At 52.2% G+C, this 18724-nt stretch overlaps 1 protein-coding gene across 3 annotated transcripts in view; it reads left to right on the forward strand.

Moving 5' to 3' along the window:
• Window positions 1–4385: 4385 nt before the first annotated feature.
• CRPPA (CDP-L-ribitol pyrophosphorylase A) overlaps window positions 4386–18724 on the forward strand; it is a 204858-nt gene continuing 190519 nt past the window's right edge. For all 3 annotated transcript variants that reach the window (XR_011313932.1, XM_069729305.1, XM_069729306.1), the window contains exons 1-2: window positions 4386–4625; window positions 9394–9673. Coding sequence is in view for 2 of the 3 variants with exons in the window: in XM_069729305.1 (XP_069585406.1) it covers window positions 4489–4625; window positions 9394–9673 (417 nt within the window). In the remaining variant the exon portion in view is untranslated. The remainder of the gene's footprint in view (window positions 4626–9393; window positions 9674–18724) is intronic.

Raw genomic sequence — 18724 nt, forward strand, 5'->3', positions numbered from 1 at the left:
TTACAGCGTGGGACTTGACTGTACGGCAGACAGGTATGGGATATTGTTGCTTTTTTATTTTGGAATTTTTACAGGAGAACGAGGGCTTCGCTTTGGATTGAGCGTACAATAAAGATATTAAGAACCTGTGTGTTTCTTTCTTTCATTAAAATACTTTTTTCTTAATGTGTGTGTATTTTTAACCCTTTCAGACTAGTGGCTTAACGAGGGCTTCGCTTTGGATTGAGCGTACAATAAAGATATTAAGAACCTGTGTGTTTCTTTCTTTCATTAAAATACTTTTTTCTTAATGTGTGTGTGTATTTTTAACCTTTTCAGACTAGTGGCTTAATAATGGATAGGTGTCCTTATTGACACCTCTCCATTATTAACCAGGCTTAATGTCACCTTAAAATAGCAAGGTGACATTAACCCCATATTACCCATATGCCAATGCCACAGGGCAGTAGGAAGAGAGTGGCTAAGTGCCGGAATAGGCACATCTTACAGATGTGCCTTTTCTGGGGTGGCTGGGGGCAAATGTTTTAGCCGGGGGGGGGGGGGGGGGGGAGGGGGCAATAACCATGGACCCTCTCCAGGCTATTAATAACTGCCCTCAGTCACTCTCTGGTGTAGAAAATTGCGAGGGAGCCAACGCCAGTTTTTTCCGTGAATTAACCCTTTAACACCTACAGCTCCCAAATTTTGCACACACACACACACTACTAACATTATTAGTGAGGAATATGTAAAAATATAACAGATATGCAATGGTTTACTGTATGTAAACCATGTCTCATATCCTGTCGGGTTCTGTAATGATTTTACAGAACCCGACAACTGAATTACTGGCTTTTCTGCTATCTAGCTCTGTATGAAATATAAATATATACTGTATATGTATATATGTGTGTCAATGACATATATATGTATATCTATACTATGTGTAGACATTTATTTTATCTAATGTAACCTGTCAGTGTGATTTTACTGTACACCGCACTGAAATGCCAGCTTTTCTAAAAGACACCGGTATTTCTCGCAAGTCACACTGATGGTCCGTGTGGTGTGCAAGTTTTTCTCGCCCCCATAGACTTTCATTGGCGATTCTCGGCTGATATACGATGCAAATTTCAGCATGCTGCGATTTCCCTCGCACGTATAATACGGCCAAGAAAACAACGGATGATTGGAGCTGCCCCATAGATTAACATCGGTCTGAGTGCTATGCGATTTTTTATCGCATAGCACTTGTCCATTTTACGGTCTAGTGTGACTTCGGCCTTATGGGGAGTTTCCAATATACAGGCCCCTCAAAGTCCACTTCAATCTGAATAGGTCTCTAAAGAGACAGGTATTGTAAATTTGTTGAAAAAAACAAGAAATTCCTGCTAAACTTTTAACCCTTCTAACATCCCAACAAAATAAAATGATGGTTGAAAAATGAGGAAGATGTAAAGTCGACATGCTGGGAATGTTATTTATTAATTATCTAGTACCGCATGACTAACTGGTTTAAGGATATAAAGATTGAAAGCTTGAAAATTGCAAATTTTTGCCAAAATTCCGATATCTTCTTTAGTCTGTCGACTTAAAGCTACCGCTAACAGAAAGGACAATGTGTCACGAAAAAACAATATCAGAATCACTGGGATCTCTTGAAGCGTTCCAGAGTTATTACCCCATAAAGTGACATGAAGATGTTATTAAAGGGAACCTGTCATCAGGTTTGTCACATGTGAGATAAGACCACCACCTTTCATCCCTTTTATACAGCATTCTATAAGGCCAGTCTCACACGTCCAGATAATTCCGGTACCGGAAAAATCGGTACCGGAATTATCCGTGTCCGTGAGCTCACGTAGGCCATCCGTGTGGCACACGTGTACCAACTGCATCTGGTGCTGAAGCCACCATTCATATCTTCTCTCCAGCAGCGTTCGCTGGATAGAAGATATGAAAAATCCTTTTTTTTTTTTCGTGTTTAAAATAAAGATCCGTCCCCACCCCCCTCCCACTCCCTGTGCGCCCGCCCGCTGTTAAATACTCACCCGGCTCCCTCGCAGCGTCCTGTCCTCGCCGCAGCGTCCTGTCCTCGCCGCACCTTCTCCTGTATGAGCGGTCACGTGGTGCTGCCCATTACAGTGATGAATATGCGGCTCCATCCCTATGGGAGGTGGAGCCGCATATTCATGACTGTAATCGGCGGCACCATGTGACCGCTCATACAGGAGAAGATGCGGCGAGGACAGGACGCTGCGAGTATTTTATTAACAGCGGCCGGGCGCACAGGGGGTGGGGACAGGGATCTTTATTTAAAACACTAAAAAACAAAAGAAAAAAGGATTTTTCATATCTTCTTTCCAGCGAATGCTGCTGGAGAGAAGATATGAATGGCAGCTTCAGCACCAGATGCAGGGGACAGCGCTTATCTCTAGCGCTGTCTCCTGCATGCTCCGTGTGGTACCCAGTCGGCACACGGGTGGCACATGTGTGCCGCACGTGTGCCACACAGATGGCCTACGTGAGCTCACGGACACATGGACACGGATAACTCCGGTACCGATTTTTCCGGTACCGGAATTATCTGGACGTGTGAGACTGGCCTAATGCAGTATATGCCCTTGAGCCGACCTTCTATTATACTCACCTGTAGAGCGGTCCGAGAGGTGTCGCTGGCTTGATCTTGTGCTTCCTCCCTTCTAGCGATGCCGTCCTCTTTCTTGCTTCGTGTGGATGATGTGTCCTACGTCTTTGCGCCCCTGCACAGGCGTACTTCTCTGCTCTTACTAGGGCAGAGTAACGTACTGCAGTGCACACTTTGATCTTTTCCCGATGAGGGCAGAGTAGTACGCCTGCACAGAAGCGATGTCAGGGACACTGTGTGGATGACATAGGACGCATCATCCACACGAAGCACAACAGGAGGGAGATGGTAAGGCTGGAGTCACACCAGTGTATAGCATCGGATGCGATATGCTAATGACCCTCGGCTCCTGCTCTGCTGCGAGTGTGAGGTGTCAGCGCTCCGATCCTCTCGTATGGCAGGATCGGAGCACTGCGGAGGAGGAGACGGAGAAAGTAATTTTTCCATCTCCTGTGCTACTGCCGTGAATTGCACTGGGGTCACATCCGAGTGCAGTGCAATTTTTCCACACGCACCCATAGACTTGTATGGGTGTGAGTGAGCCGAGTCTCGCTGCCAATCGCTGCATACTGCCGACGGCATGAGAAAATAATTTACCCTGTTTATCGGCATCATTGGTCGCTGGAGAGGTGTCTGTGTGACAGCTCTCCAGCGACCAAACAGCGACGCTGCAGCGATCCGGATCGTTGTCAGTATCGCTGCAGCGTCGCTTAGGCTGGGTTCCCATTGCGTTATGGGACCGCGTTAAACGGACAGCGTTGCACGGCGAAATTAACGCCGTGCAACGCGGCCGTTAACGCGCCCATTCACGCTAATGGGAACGCGCTTCACTAGCGCGTGCCATGTTCGGCACGCGCTAGCGACGCGCCGGTGATTCCTGGTGCGCCGCGGACGCTGCTTGCAGCGTCCGAGGCGCGCCCGCGGTCTGTTCCCCGCTCTCGCAGATCGGGGATCTGCGAGAGCGGGGACGTTACCGCGACCCCGACCGCAGCCCCATAGAAAACATTGCGTTAGCGCAATCCGCTAGCGCTAAACGGATTGCACTAACGCAATGTGACCCTAGCCTTAGTGTGACGGTACCTTAACACTGGGCCGAGAGCTGTGTGTGTCTCCGGCCTATCGGGCCAAGACAGTGACGTCCACCGGACCGGACCGCCCGCAGGGGAGCATAGTAAAAGGTGTTTTCTTGTCTTGCAGGTCGGGGGCAGATATACAGCATTATATTATCTGCACAGCACGGCTGAGGATAGAAACAATGACAGTGGGAAGATTGCGACACAATATGACTGACAGGTGATGATCCACATGGGACCGGCCAAGGTGACAGGTTCCCTTTAATACAAACGCGTTTCTGTCTGCACCGGCGCCTTTAAGGCATAAAACCGGAGTCCTGCCACCGCTCAAACTGTCGGGAAAATAAACGGTTACAGGTCTCGGAAAACGGCAACAGAACATTTTTTTTCTACAAAGTTGATTTTTTTTAGACATTAATAAGAATAATATTACCCCACAACCGCCTGTGACCTCCGTGATCCTCCGACCCGAAGAACTGGAGGTTTTTTTGACATTTTAACTACACGAAAAAATGGTTGTGCTTTTAATTTTCACTATAATTGTATTTTTTTTTTCTCATACGGTAAAAATAAAACAATAAAAACCTTCACAAGAAAAAAAATATATAAATAAATCACCCAGGAGGGAAGGGGTTAAAAGAGAACCTCCGGTACCCGGTGTCTGATTACAGGGTTAATGAGTCTCCGCCGCCCCTCACCCCGGCACTATACACCGGCTGCCGGGTGGGAGAGCGGCTCCGGCTCAGCTGTCATTGGCTGGAGGAGGCGGCTCACAGCCGGGACAGGAGGATGGAGGGGCCGCGGCGTGTGGCTGCCGTGCTGCCGGCGGGGGGCTGCGGGGAGCGGCTGGGAGGCTGCACGCCTAAGCAGTACTGCCCGGTGCTGGGGAGGCCGCTCATCAGCCGCACCCTGGAAGCCTTGGAGAGGTGAGCGGACAAGAAACCACACAGGCTGCAGGATGCACGCTCACTGCTAGGCCTCAACTACCGACCGGGCGCGCATAGCAACCAATCAGAGCAGCGCTTATATGTTCCATTCTAAACGAGGAAAATCTTTCATGAAGTCTGATTGGTCGGTATAAACAACGCCTCCAGTTGCCCATAGCAACCAATCAGATCGTTACTTTTACTTTAGGACACTAGAAGCTGAAGTTTAATTGGTTGCTTTTAGTTTCCACACATAAGGTTCATTGGTGGAGGCACTGCAGATCAACCAGGAAGTTCCATCTTTTGTGAAAATGAAAGCTGTGATATGACTGGTTGGAAAATTCTAGACAGTGCCTGAGAGCACCCTCACTAGTAGACAGCACCTGTGAGAGAGCGCCCCCTGGTAGACAGCACCTGTGAGAGAGCGCCCCCCCCTGGTAGACAGCACCTGTGAGAGAGCGCCCCCCCCCCGGTAGACAGCACCTGTGAGAGAGCGCCCCCCCCCCCCCCCCCCCGGTAGACAGCACCTGTGAGAGAGTGCCCCCCCCCCCCGGTAGACAGCACCTGTGAGAGAGTGCCCCCCCCGGTAGACAGCACCTGTGAGAGAGCGCCCCCCCCGGTAGACAGCACCTGTGAGAGAGCGCCCCCTGGTAGACAGCACCTGTGAGAGAGCGCCCCCCCTGATAGACAGCACCTGTGAGAGAGCGCCCCCCCCCCCGGTAGACAGCACCTGTGAGAGAGTGCCCCCCCCGGTAGACAGCACCTGTGAGAGAGCGCCCCCCCCCGGTAGACAGCACCTGTGAGAGAGCGCCCCCCCCCGGTAGACAGCACCTGTGAGAGAGCGCCCCCCCCCCGGTAGACAGCACCTGTGAGAGAGCGCCCCCCCCGGTAGACAGCACCTGTGAGAGAGCGCCCCCCCCGGTAGACAGCACCTGTGAGAGAGCGCCCCCCCCGGTAGACAGCACCTGTGAGAGAGCGCCCCCCCCCCGGTAGACAGCACCTGTGAGAGAGCGCCCCCCCCGGTAGACAGCACCTGTGAGAGAGTGCCCCCCCCCCCCGGTAGACAGCACCTGTGAGAGAGCGCCCCCCGGTAGACAGCACCTGTGAGAGAGCGCCCCCCGGTAGACAGCACCTGTGAGAGAGCGCCCCCCCGGTAGACAGCACCTGTGAGAGAGTGCCCCCCCCCCGGTAGACAGCACCTGTGAGAGAGCGCCCCCCCCCCCTGGTAGACAGCACCTGTGAGAGAGCGCCCCCCCCTGGTAGACAGCACCTGTGAGAGAGCGCCCCCCCCCTGGTAGACAGCACCTGTGAGAGAGCGCCCCCTGATAGACAGCACCTGTGAGAGAGCGCCCCCCCCCCCGGTAGATAGCACCTGTGAGAGAGTGCCCCCCCCGGTAGACAGCACCTGTGAGAGAGCGCCCCCCCCCGGTAGACAGCACCTGTGAGAGAGCGCCCCCCCCCGGTAGACAGCACCTGTGAGAGAGCGCCCCCCCCCCGGTAGACAGCACCTGTGAGAGAGCGCCCCCCCCGGTAGACAGCACCTGTGAGAGAGCGCCCCCCCCGGTAGACAGCACCTGTGAGAGAGCGCCCCCCCCGGTAGACAGCACCTGTGAGAGAGCGCCCCCCCCCCCGGTAGACAGCACCTGTGAGAGAGCGCCCCCCCCGGTAGACAGCACCTGTGAGAGAGTGCCCCCCCCCCCCGGTAGACAGCACCTGTGAGAGAGCGCCCCCCGGTAGACAGCACCTGTGAGAGAGCGCCCCCCGGTAGACAGCACCTGTGAGAGAGCGCCCCCCCGGTAGACAGCACCTGTGAGAGAGTGCCCCCCCCCCGGTAGACAGCACCTGTGAGAGAGCGCCCCCCCCCCCTGGTAGACAGCACCTGTGAGAGAGCGCCCCCCCCCTGGTAGACAGCACCTGTGAGAGAGCGCCCCCCCCCTGGTAGACAGCACCTGTGAGAGAGCGCCCCCCCCCTGGTAGACAGCACCTGTGAGAGAGCGCCCCCCCTGGTAGACAGCACTTGTGAGAGAGCGCCCCCCCCCCCCTGGTAGACAGCACCTGTGAGAGAGCGCCCCCCCCGGTAGACAGCACCTGTGAGAGAGCGCCCCCCCCCCTGGTATACAGCACCTGTGAGAGAGCGCCCCCCCCCCGGTAGACAGCACCTGTGAGAGAGCGCCCCCCCCCCGGTAGACAGCACCTGTGAGAGAGTGCCCCCCCCGGTAGACAGCACCTGTGAGAGAGCGCCCCCCCCGGTAGACAGCACCTGTGAGAGAGGGCCCCCCCCCCGGTAGACAGCACCTGTGAGAGAGCGCCCCCCCCCCCGGTAGACAGCACCTGTGAGAGAGTGCCCCCCCCCCGGTAGACAGCACCTGTGAGAGAGCGCCCCCCCGGTAGACAGCACCTGTGAGAGAGGCCCCCCCCCCCCGGTAGACAGCACCTGTGAGAGAGCGCCCCCCCCCGGTAGACAGCACCTGTGAGAGAGCGCCCCCCCCCCCCCCGGTAGACAGCACCTGTGAGAGAGCGCCCCCCCCCGGTAGACAGCACCTGTGAGAGAGCGCCCCCCCCCCCCTGGTAGACAGCACCTGTGAGAGAGCGCCCCCCCCCCCTGGTAGACAGCACCTGTGAGAGAGCGCCCCCCCCCTGGTAGACAGCACCTGTGAGAGAGCGCCCCCCCCTGGTAGACAGCACCTGTGAGAGAGCGCCCCCCCCCGGTAGACAGCACCTGTTAGAGAGTGCCCCCCCTCCGGTAGACAGCACCTGTGAGAGAGCGCCCCCCCCCCCGGTAGACAGCACCTGTGAGAGAGCACGCCCCCCCCGGTAGACAGCACCTGTGAGAGAGCGCCCCCCCCCTCCCGGTAGACAGCACCTGTGAGAGAGCGCCCCCCCCCCCCCGGTAGACAGCACCTGTGAGAGAGCGCCCCCCCGGTAGACAGCACCTGTGAGAGTGCCCCCCCCCCCGGTAGACAGCACCTGTGAGAGAGCGCCCCCCCCCGGTAGACAGCACCTATGAGAGAGCGCCCCCCCCCTGGTAGACAGCACCTGTGAGAGAGCGCCCCCCCCCCCTGGTAGACAGCACCTGTGAGAGAGCGCCCCCCCCCGGTAGACAGCACCTATGAGAGAGCGCCCCCCCCCCCTGGTAGACAGCACCTGTGAGAGAGCGCCCCCCCCCCCCCTGGTAGACAGCACCTGTGAGAGAGCGCCCCCCCCTGGTAGACAGCACCTATGAGAGAGCGCCCCCCCCCCTTGGTAGACAGCACCTGTGAAAGAGCGCCCCCCCCCCCCTGGTAGACAGCACCTGTGAGAGAGCGCCCCCCCCCGGTAGACAGCACCTGTGAGAGAGTGCCCCCCCCCGGTAGACAGCACCTGTGAGAGAGCGCCCCCCCCCTGGTAGACAGCACCTGTGAGAGAGCGCCCCCCCCAGTAGACAGCACCTGTGAGAGAGCGCCCCCCCCCCTGGTAGACAGCACCTGTGAGAGAGCGCCCCCCCCCTGGTAGACAGCACCTGTGAGAGAGCGCCCCCCCCCTGGTAGACAGCACCTGTGAGAGAGCGCCCCCCCCCCCCCGGTAGACAGCACCTGTGAGAGAGCGCCCCCCCACCCCCCCTGGTAGACAGCACCTGTGAGAGAGCGCCTCCTGGTAGACAGCACCTGTGAGAGAGCGCCCCCTGGTAGACAGCACCTGTGAGAGAGCGCCCCCCCCCCCTGGTAGACAGCACCTGTGAGAGAGCGCCCCCCCCGGTAGACAGCACCTGTGAGAGAGTGCCCCCCCCCGGTAGACAGCACCTGTGAGAGAGCGCCCCCCCCGGTAGACAGCACCTGTGAGAGAGTGCCCCCCCGGTAGACAGCACCTGTGAGAGAGCGCCCCCCCCGGTAGACAGCACCTGCGAGAGAGTGCCCCCCCGGTAGACAGCACCTGTGAGAGAGCGCCCCCCCCCCCCCCCAGTAGACAGCACCTGTGAGAGAGCGCCCCCCCGGTAGATGGCGCCTGTGAGAGTGCGGCCCCTGGTGGATGGCGCCTGTGAGAGCGCGGCCCCTGGTAGATGGCGCCTGTGAGATCCCCCCGGTAGACGGCGCCTGTGAGAGCTCTGCCCCTGGTAGATGGCGCATGTGAGAGCGCCCCCCCTGGTAGATGGCGCATGTGAGAGCGCCCCCCCTGGTAGATGGTGCCTGTGAGAGCTTGGTTCCTGGTAGACAGCGCTTGTGAGAGTGCTCCCCCCCGGTAGGTGGCGCCTGTGGGAGCGCCCCCCTTGTAGATGGCGCCTCTGAGAGCTCAGCCCCTCTTATAGACTACACCTGTGAGTGCGCGGCCCCTGGTAGACGGCGCCTGTGAGAGCGCCCCCTCAGTAGACGGCGCCTGTGAGAGCTCGGCCCCTGGTAGACGGCGCCTGTGAGAGCGCCCCCCCTGGTAGACGGCGCCTGTGAGAGCTTGGCCCCTGGTAGACGGCGCCTGTGAGAGCTTGGCCCCTGGTAGACGGCGCCTGTGAGAGCGCCCCCCCTGGTAGACGGCGCCTGTGAGAGCTCGGCCCCTGGTAGACGGCGCCTGTGAGAGCTTGGCCCCGGTAGACGGCGCCTGTGAGAGCGCCCCCCCTGGTAGACGGCGCCTGTGAGAGCTCGGCCCCTGGTAGATGGCGCCTGTGAGAGCTTGGCCCCTGGTAGATGGCGCCTGTGAGAGCTCGGCCCCTGGTAGATGGCGCCTGTAAGAGCGCGCTCTCTGGTAAACCATTTTCTTAGGAATTTACTCAGTTTCTTAACTGCGTCCTCTTATTTTGCAGGGTTGGGTGGATATCAGATGTTGTAGTGGTTGTGGCCACCGAGAGTATTGACCTAATGAAAAACATCGTTCACAGCTATAGCCATAAGCGCGTGACCCTGGTGGAAGGTGGAGTGACGAGACATCGGTCCATCTTCAATGGGCTGAGAGCATTTATAGAAGATCACAGTCTGGGCTCAGCGCTTCAGAAACCGGAGGTGGTGATTATCCACGATGCTGTGCGACCATTCCTGGATGAGGAGACTCTGACACAAGTTACAACTGCAGCCAGACAATATGGAGTAAGTAGCTGGGGAAAGGGATATATGACCCCACAGAGCAAATGCATAAAAGCGCAATTCTCCCAATGATTCCTATATTACTGCCCCTATGTGCAAGGATATAACTACTATAATGCTCTTCCTATGTACAAGAATATAACTACTATAATACTGCTCCTCTGTACAAGAATATAACTACTATAATACTGCTCCTATATACAAGAATATAACTACTATAATACTGCTGCTATATACAAGAATGTAACTACTATAATACTGCTCCTATGTACAAGAATATAACTACTATAATACTGCTCCTCTGTACAAGAATATAACTACTATAATACTGCCCCTATGTACAAGAATATAACTACTATAATACTGCTCCTCTGTACAAGAATATAACTACTATAATACTGCCCCTATGTACAAGAATATAACTACTATAATACTGCTGCTATATACAAGAATATAACTACTATAATACTGCTCCTATGTACAAGAATATAACTACTATAATACTGCTCCTATGTACAAGAATATAACTACTATAATACTGCTCCTCTGTACAAGAATATAACTACTATAATACTGCTCCTCTGTACAAGAATATAACTACTATAATACTGCCCCTATGTACAAGAATATAACTACTATAATACTGCTCCTCTGTACAAGAATATAACTACTATAATACTGCCCCTATGTACAAGAATATAACTACTATAATACTGCTCCTATGTACAAGAATATAACTACTATAATACTGCCCCCTATGTACAAGAATATAACTACTATAATACTGCTCCTATGTACAAGAATATAACTACTATAATACTGCTCCTATGTACAAGAAAATAGCTACTATAAGGCTATGTGCACACGTTGCGGTTTTTGCTGCGGATTCGCAGCGGTTTTGAAGCTGCGGATCCACAGCAGTTTTCCATGCGGTGTACAGTACAATGTTAACCTATGGAAAAAAAAAACCCGCTGTGCACATGCTGTGGAAAAAAAATGCGCGGAAACGCTGCGGTTTATTTTCCGCAGCATGTCAATTCTTTGTGCGGAATCCGCAGCAGTTTGGCACCTGCTCCATATTAAAAAACCGCAGGTGTCTAAAACCGCAGTGGAAACCGCACAATAAACCGCAATAAACCCGCAGTACTTTTTGCACTGTGGATTTAATGAAATCCGCTGTGGAAAATTCCGCAATGGAATCCGCAGCGTGTGCACATACCCTAATACTGCCCCTATGTACAGGAATATAACTACAATAATATGTCCCTGATTTTCCATAGTTGTAGTATAATCCCCATTTTCTGTTGGTGTATTGTGCCCAGCAGGGAAGGTGTTAATCTTCTGTGCTGCACACAGTCATTTACCGTCGTTCACATGGCACAGCACATTGTTTGGGAATTATAAGGATTTTCAAGGGCGCTGCTCGTTCTGTGGGCACGCATTGTACTTTATCAGTCAGCTATGCTTACAACTTTCTTCTCCAGACATAACCACACGAGTGCTTGTTGTGATTCCTGCCCGGGTCACACAGTGGCTTTCAGCGACGCTTATTTACTCGGAATTATGCGGGTTTGTTCCGGTGACATCACAGCCCGGCTGATATTACTATACTTCCTTTTTCGATTAACCTTGTATAAATCGCGTCCTGTTCGTCTCCTCGCAGACTGGATCTTTACAATAAGAGCTGCCTCCATTTCACCGTTACTCCTTGGTTTGGGCATTTTTGTGGCCGGTTTGGTTTGGTTTGGGGTATCACTTTATGTTCTTTTAAGAAATGTGACCCCAGTACTTTTACCCAACTTGGGCATTTAGGGTATGTTCCCAGTTCCCACAATAAATTTACACAATTGGAAATCCTCAGCTGGAAATTTCCCCTTTTGCGTAAATCCACAGGAATACTCGCCGCAGCCCCGGTGGGTTTTGCTGGTGACCCAACACGGAAGCTGAAATTACATCCAAAAGTTTGGTCTTTATACAAACGGTGAACAGAATTTTCATCTGGAAATGCCGGTACCATCCGATAAGGCCGCTCTCATTGCATTAAGTTTGGGGCAACAAAGCGTCAACCCAGTGGGAGCTGTAATGCTGTCTATATACCGTGAGTTGGCGCCCCGAAGACATAACTACTAATTCTGGAGTGGAGGTAGAGGTCGACCAAGGGGCTTGGACTTACTGGGTGCAAATGTGAGATATGTAGAGGGTGCTGTGTAATAATATAAAATACTGAACCTCATGATACAGGTGGCCCACGTCCGATGGCAGGTCTAGACCTGTGAGGACCACCGGTGTATGGCGTGGGATGACCAGTGCCGTCATGGTGTCCGTCTGCTCTGCTCATACAGAATTCTGTAAGCTTCTGTACTTTTGAAGGATATTTTTTGTTTCTTCTTGGTCATAGATGGCCTTTCTATTATTCTGCTATACGGCCATGATAAGATCAATCTCAAGCAGCTGAAGGAACCAAACTCCAAGTTGGCCAAGTAGTGGTCCTCCATGCTCCTCCGGGGAGGGAGGCGCTCACCACTCTCACTAAATGAAGTGGGGATGGGGGGTCCCAATTTTCTAAGGCATATTAATTTTGTTGTGTTCTACAGTTAAATTTGAGAGATCCTTTAATTTTAGTTTTTATATTAGAGAGGTTGTCCTCTGTGCCTCCCACCCATTCCAAAAAAGAAGTAAGCTCTTTTTTGAGCGATACACCCCATTGAAAGGGGTGTCTAAAATTTTTTATTGCATTTTTATTTTTATTTTTTTAACGAGTCCTATATCAGAGTAAAGTATACTCCCGCCAATTCTCCCTACACTCTCTAGTGGTCCCGATGACCCTTGTGATGATTCTCCAACCACAGACACGTGACCTCTGTGGCCTTATTGGCTTCGGCAATGATGGTAGCACAGTCGGCATTTGACCATTAAGGCCGGTGATCACCTACGGTTACAGACTACAAACCATTTGTCGTCAGGTGTTTGACACAACAAGGTGCATGCAGTGCCCATTGGCGAGTACAGTATATCAAACCTATCCATAGGCCCCTGTTCACATGAAGGTTGTGGTATTGGTTTTTGCCTCCTTCAGGAGTGTCCTTCACCAGATACTTCCCACATAAAAATGCATCTCAAGTATACTTTACTTTTTAACAAGGGAGCATATGGACCACTATGCCATGTCATTCAATGGAGGCATCTGTAAAAGGGGTTATCTGGGACTTTTTTTGTTTTTCTCTATGGGGCGAACTACCTGCCTGTTCTGCTCTGTGACGATCTCTTCCAGCTCAGAGTGATCAGGATCCGCACCTGTCGGCTATTCTTCCTCTTCCGATGACGTTATGTTGATGGAGCACCCTGTTCTCTTCCGCTCTGCTTTGTCAACAGACATCACTGCCGTTTTCATGCTGATTCACAGCTGGCTCCCTGCTGCCTAACTGCAGGGAGCCGGCTGTCAATCATAATCGTCACTGGTGACGCCCCACCGACAGCGTGGAGCGGAAGAGAAAGTACTGCTTTGTCGTCGTGAGGTCAAAGGAAGTGGGAGACATCTTCGCAGGGCAGATCAGGCACTACTTGTCCGTACGTTCCTCATCCCTCGGGGGGGTTAAGTCATGAATAACCCCTTCAAGAAGAGATACACATGGAAAAGTAACACATGCATCCAGATTACCTCCATAATTTTTTTTTTTTTAATGCGCTGGCAAGGTGAAAAAATTGTTACAAAAGTATACATACCCTTTAAATTAAAGTTTGGAAACATTTTTAAAGGGCGTCGCCATATTTTTAGTTATTTTGGTATTGTAGACTTTTGGGGTGGGGTGAGATTGTTTTCTGCATTGAGCGGGCTGATGATGATGGTATATAATATTACCTGGGAGGGCATTACTGGCTTCCTGTCACTAGACACATCTTCCTTTTATCTGGCTGCTGTAGCCGGCACCAGTCCTGAGAAGTGCAGCAAATGTCTGCCGCTCCTTTAATGTCAGACTACAAAAAGTAATTATTTCCTGCCCCAGTCTCCGTGCGAGCGATTTTCTGATATTAAGTCTGGCAGAGCCGTCACATGAAGTCACTTTCAGACGTCCGCGCCATTCATGTCCCGGATAGACGGAGTCATTGTACCTGGCTTTAATGAACACCTTTTGTGGATGTCGGCCGTCCAGCTCCAGAATAACATGCGTCACACACACACGGAAGCTCTTCATTACATTCCTAATGACTAGATACAACATGGCAAGGTATTGGTTTCCTGACGGTCAGAATTTAAAGGGCCGGTACTCTTTAAAAAAAAAAAAAAAAAAGTCAGCAGTACTATAAGGAGAGTAGCGGTTTCCAGACACCTCTATGAATGTAAATGTCTCTGGAGCGTCTCATTTGATATAATGTAGTGATGGGGGTAGAGAATTTTCAACACCAATAAATAACCAAGGAGCGATCCTGAAATGGCTGATAGCAGAGAACAATAGATGATGATCACCTACTCGGCACATGGATAATAGAAGTCAAGTTCTGGAAAAGTTTAAATTTGAACATGGGATGACCCGCAATGCGTCGGCCTTCCCAGTACTGGGCATTTTGGGACTTGCTTTTTAGTACTGACACTTTACCTGCTCCTTGTGTTTCCAAACATTTTGATATCATTTGATAGATAATTAGAAAATCTGATTAATATAAAATCTACTTTATTTAGAAACCATGTTCTTACACTCCCCCCCCCCCCCCCCCCAAAAAAAAAAAAAAAACCCGTTGGCAACTGACTCCCTTCTGTGTAACTTGCTGTCCACTGTTTATCCACTGTAATCCATATCAAACAGCAGTAATGCGGGTGCTGATTTCTCTCTCTGCACAGGGGTTGGGTCTTAGTAAATCTACACTAAATGTCGGTAAGTCTTTTGTCTCTGCACAGGAAGTGGGGGTGTGTCTTTGTCTCTCTACAGGAAGTAGGGTGTGTGTCTGTCTCTACAGGAAGCGGTGGGTGTGCCTTTCTACAGGAAGTGGTGGGCGTGTCTTTCTACAGGAAGTGGGGACGGGTATTTGTCATTCTATATGAAGTGGGCGGCGTGTCTTTCAACAGGAAGTGGGCGTTTCTTTCTACAGGAAATGGGGGCGTGTGTTTCTACAGGAATTAGTGGGCGTGTATTTCTACAGGAAGTGGTGGGCGTGTCTTTCTACAGGAAGTGGGGACGGGTATTTGTCATTCTATAGGAAGTGGGCGGCGTGTCTTTCAACAGGAAGTGGGCGTTTCTTTCTACAGGAAATGGGGGCGTGTATTTCTACAGGAAGTGGGGGGCATGTCTTTCTACAGAAAGTAGGGGGGTGGGTGTTTGTAAATCTATGCTAACTGTTGGTAAGTCTTTGTCCCTGCATGGGCAGTGGGGTGGATGTTTGTGTCTGTACAGAAAGTGGGGTGTGTGTCTTTCTACAGGAAGTAGGGGGCGGGTCTTTGTCTTTCTACAGGAAGTAGCAGGTGGGTCTTTGTCTCTACAGAAAGTGGAGGGCATTTGTTTGTAAATCTACGCTAAATGTTGGTAAGTCTTTGTCCCTGCACAGGAAGTGGGGTGGATGTTTGTGTTCGTACAGGAAGTGGGGTGTGTGTCTTTGTCTCTCTGCTCTTGCTCAATTGTTTGCATACAGGCTTATTTAGTTCAGGGCAGGCCAACCAATGGGATGGTGTCAAGCATAATGCATTCTGGAAAGTGAGTAAAAGAAAGCTCCAGCACATACAACGGGTGCAATAGATATTGAACACGTCACCAATTTTTCAAGTAATTCTAAAGGTGCTATTAACTTGAAATTCTCCCCATATGTCGGTAACAACCCATCCAATCCACACAGGCAAAGAAATCAGCAAAGATGTCCATAAATTAATAATTTATATGTAATAATGGGAAATCACACAAGGAAAAAGTATTGCACATGCTTACTGAAATTTCATTAATATTTAAGCTTCTGTTGGTGATGAAACTTCAAGACACTCCCTGTATGGAGAAATTGGTTGCAGGCATTGCTCCAGGTGTGATTTTGGCTCATTTTTCCACACAAACACTATTCACATCCTGAAGCTTCCGTGGCTCCTTCTAAGAACTCTGAACTTTAGTTCCTTCCATACATTTTTCTCTTAGATTTGGGTCTGGTGATCAGCTCGGCTATTCTACCCGTTTTATTTTCTTTCTCTGAAACCAATTGTAAGTTTCGTCGGTTGTGTGAATGCAATCATTGTCTTGCTGACATGTCCACAGCCTGGTAGATGGCAGCAGATTTTTTATGAAAATGTCTCTATACGTTAGTTCATTCATCCTTCCTTCAATTACATGAAGTTTGCCAGTACCTTATACTGAAAAACAACCTGATACCATAATGTTTCCACCTCCAAATTTCACTGTTGGTATGGTGTTTTCAGCTGATATACAGTTCGTTTTGGCCTCCAAACATGGTGTGGATTATGGCATCCAAGGAGTTAAATTTTAGTCTCATCTGACCAAATTATATATTCCCAGTATTTCCCAGACTCGTATAAATTGTAACAACTCTGCTGGCATCACGGCATGGCCTCTCATCTCTCACACTATATTACCCACTGCTCCAGGCCATGATGTGGTTTCTGTTTCTTGCCAGCTCCATATTCTGTGCCTCTGCTCTCTGCATTCTGCCTGGCTGTGTGTATAGGGGGGCGACGCCTGAATTCTCTGGTTCTTATAGGAATCAGGTGCTCCTGTCTAATCTGTTCCTGACCAATTACCAAGAGGCCTCCTGTATTTAGTGCAGCTCCACCCAGTGGACTGGGCCTATGCAATGTGTTAGCTCAGTTTGTGTATAGCTTCTGAGTTGCCAGGCCTTGCTCTCTAGAGGCTTTTCTCAGTGTTCTTGCCTTGATCTTGTTGTACGCCCTCCAGGAGGCAGAATATCCTGGCCCCTGTGTCTTTGTTCTTGTTCCTTGTCTTGTTCCATTACCTTTTCTGAACTTTGTCCTACCTCTGTCTTCTTGTCTGTGGCTTTTTTCCCTGCTGTGTCTTTCCTTGCGTCCTTTCTGTTTGCTTATGCTCTGCACTCTTGCGGCTTTGTGACTTTGCCTGGGCTCCGCTCTCTTACCGCTTTGCCTCTGCTCCGCACTCCTGCAGTTCTGCTCTGTTCTCCTCTGTCTGCTGCTGCAGAGACCTCTTGCTGCAGCTCCTCTCCGCATTCCTTGCTGTTCTGCTCTGCTTAGCATTTGCTGCTGTAGAAACCTCTTGCTGCAGCTCCTCTCCGCATTCCTTGCGGTTCCGCTCTGCTTAGCTTCTGTTGCTGCTCCATCTCCTGCTGCTCTACCATTCCTATCCGCAGCCATGCGTTTCTCTCCTGTGTGAACAGGTCCCAACCTGTTCCTTCACACTCCATTCCGTGCCTGCCAGCCCTGTGTCTCTGCCGTGCCTGCCAGCCCTGTGTCTCTGCCGTGCCTGCCAGCCCTGTGTCTCTGCCGTGCCTGCCAGCCCTGTCTCTGCCGTGCCTGCCAGCCCTGTGTCTCTGCCGTGCCTGCCAGCCCTGTGTCTCTGCCGTGCCTGCCAGCCCTGTGTCTCTGCCGTGCCTGCCAGCCCTGTGTCTCTGCCGTGCCTGCCAGCCCTGTGTCTCTGCCGTGCCCGCCAGCCCTGTCTCTCTGCCGTGCCCTCCAGCCCTGTGTCTCTGCCGTGCCCTCCAGCCCTGTGTCTCTGCCGTGCCCTCCAGCCCTGTGTCTCTGCCGTGCCCGCCAGCCCTGTGTCTCTGCCGTGCCCGCCAGCCCTGTCTCTGCCGTGCCCGCCAGCCCTGTCTCTGCCGTGCCCGCCAGCCCTGTCTCTGCCGTGCCCGCCAGCCCTGTCTCTGCCGTGCCCGCCAGCCCTGTGTCTCTGCCGTGCCCGCCAGCCCTGTGTCTCTGCCGTGCCCACCTACTCGTCTGAGTTTCATCCGTGCTCATCTACTAGTCCTGCCTGATGCCCACACCAATCCTGGTGTTCCTGTTTCCCAAGTGGGATCAGCAGCCACAGCCAGACACCACCCTGGAGTAGCACCTGGCAGCTGCCTGCCGCACAAGCCTGACCTCACCATCAGAGGCTCCAGTGAAGACTAAGGCAGCTGTCATAGTCGCGCCCCTTCCAGGTAGTGTGGGGTGTGGCACAGTGGGGTTACTAAGCCCCGAGCTCACGTCCACCAGTCAGAGCGTGAGCGTGACAGTTTGCACAGGTCATGGCCTCAGCTGTTTCCCATGTCCTACCGCTCGCAGAGCATGATGAACTTTCTCTCTACCTGTATGAGCAGCCTGAAAGATTTGTTCCACCAAGGGTGGTTCAGATTGAGGAGACTTCTGACCCAATTATAGTCTCTAATGCTCTCTTCAAGCAACTTCAGGCCTATGAGGAGGAGCACGACCCAGCAGACCAGCCTAGGTTCTATGGGAATCCAGAAGAATTCCAAAGCTTCCTGCAACAGTGCTTGCGCTACATCCTGCACACTTGTTTGCCCTCTGACCGGTTTAAGGTGGGTAACATTATGTCCTACCTAGCAGGACATGCTTTATTATGGATTTATCCCATCTGGGAAGCAGGGGATCCTATCGTCATGAGTCTTGGGGCCTTCTTGGTGGCCTTCCGTAGAGTCTTTGACATACCTCGTCCTGCTGCTCCTGTAAAGTCTTCCCCACCTAGATCCGAGAGGCGCTCCAGACCGGCGAAACCCGTGAAGAAACCTCCACGTCAAGCCGCGACTGTCTGTGACCCTCCAGTTCCTCTACTCGTTAAAGCAGCTACCCGAGTGAAGCCTAAAAAGGTTGAGAGTGGGCTGGCAAAGCAGCAGCCTGAAATCAGCCATAACAAGGGCATACAATGTCGCTGCTGTTGTGAGGAACACCTGGATGGCCTCTGTCCAGGGGATCTAAAGCTCCAAAACCTCGGGCCAGTAGGAGAGACTGCCCTTGGTGAGAATAACTCCCTTCCGCTAAAGTCTGTGTCTGTTCCGGTGCCTGGTGGGAGCTTCGGTCCTACAGATGTGTTCAAGCTGCAAACCAAAGTGTGGTTCCTGTTCCACTGCTCCAGAATCCTGTGAAGGTGTTTGGTGATTGCC

The sequence above is a fragment of the Ranitomeya imitator genome, chromosome 6 (genome assembly GCF_032444005.1).
Source record: "Ranitomeya imitator isolate aRanImi1 chromosome 6, aRanImi1.pri, whole genome shotgun sequence".
In the NCBI taxonomy this organism is placed as follows: Eukaryota; Metazoa; Chordata; class Amphibia; order Anura; family Dendrobatidae; genus Ranitomeya; species Ranitomeya imitator.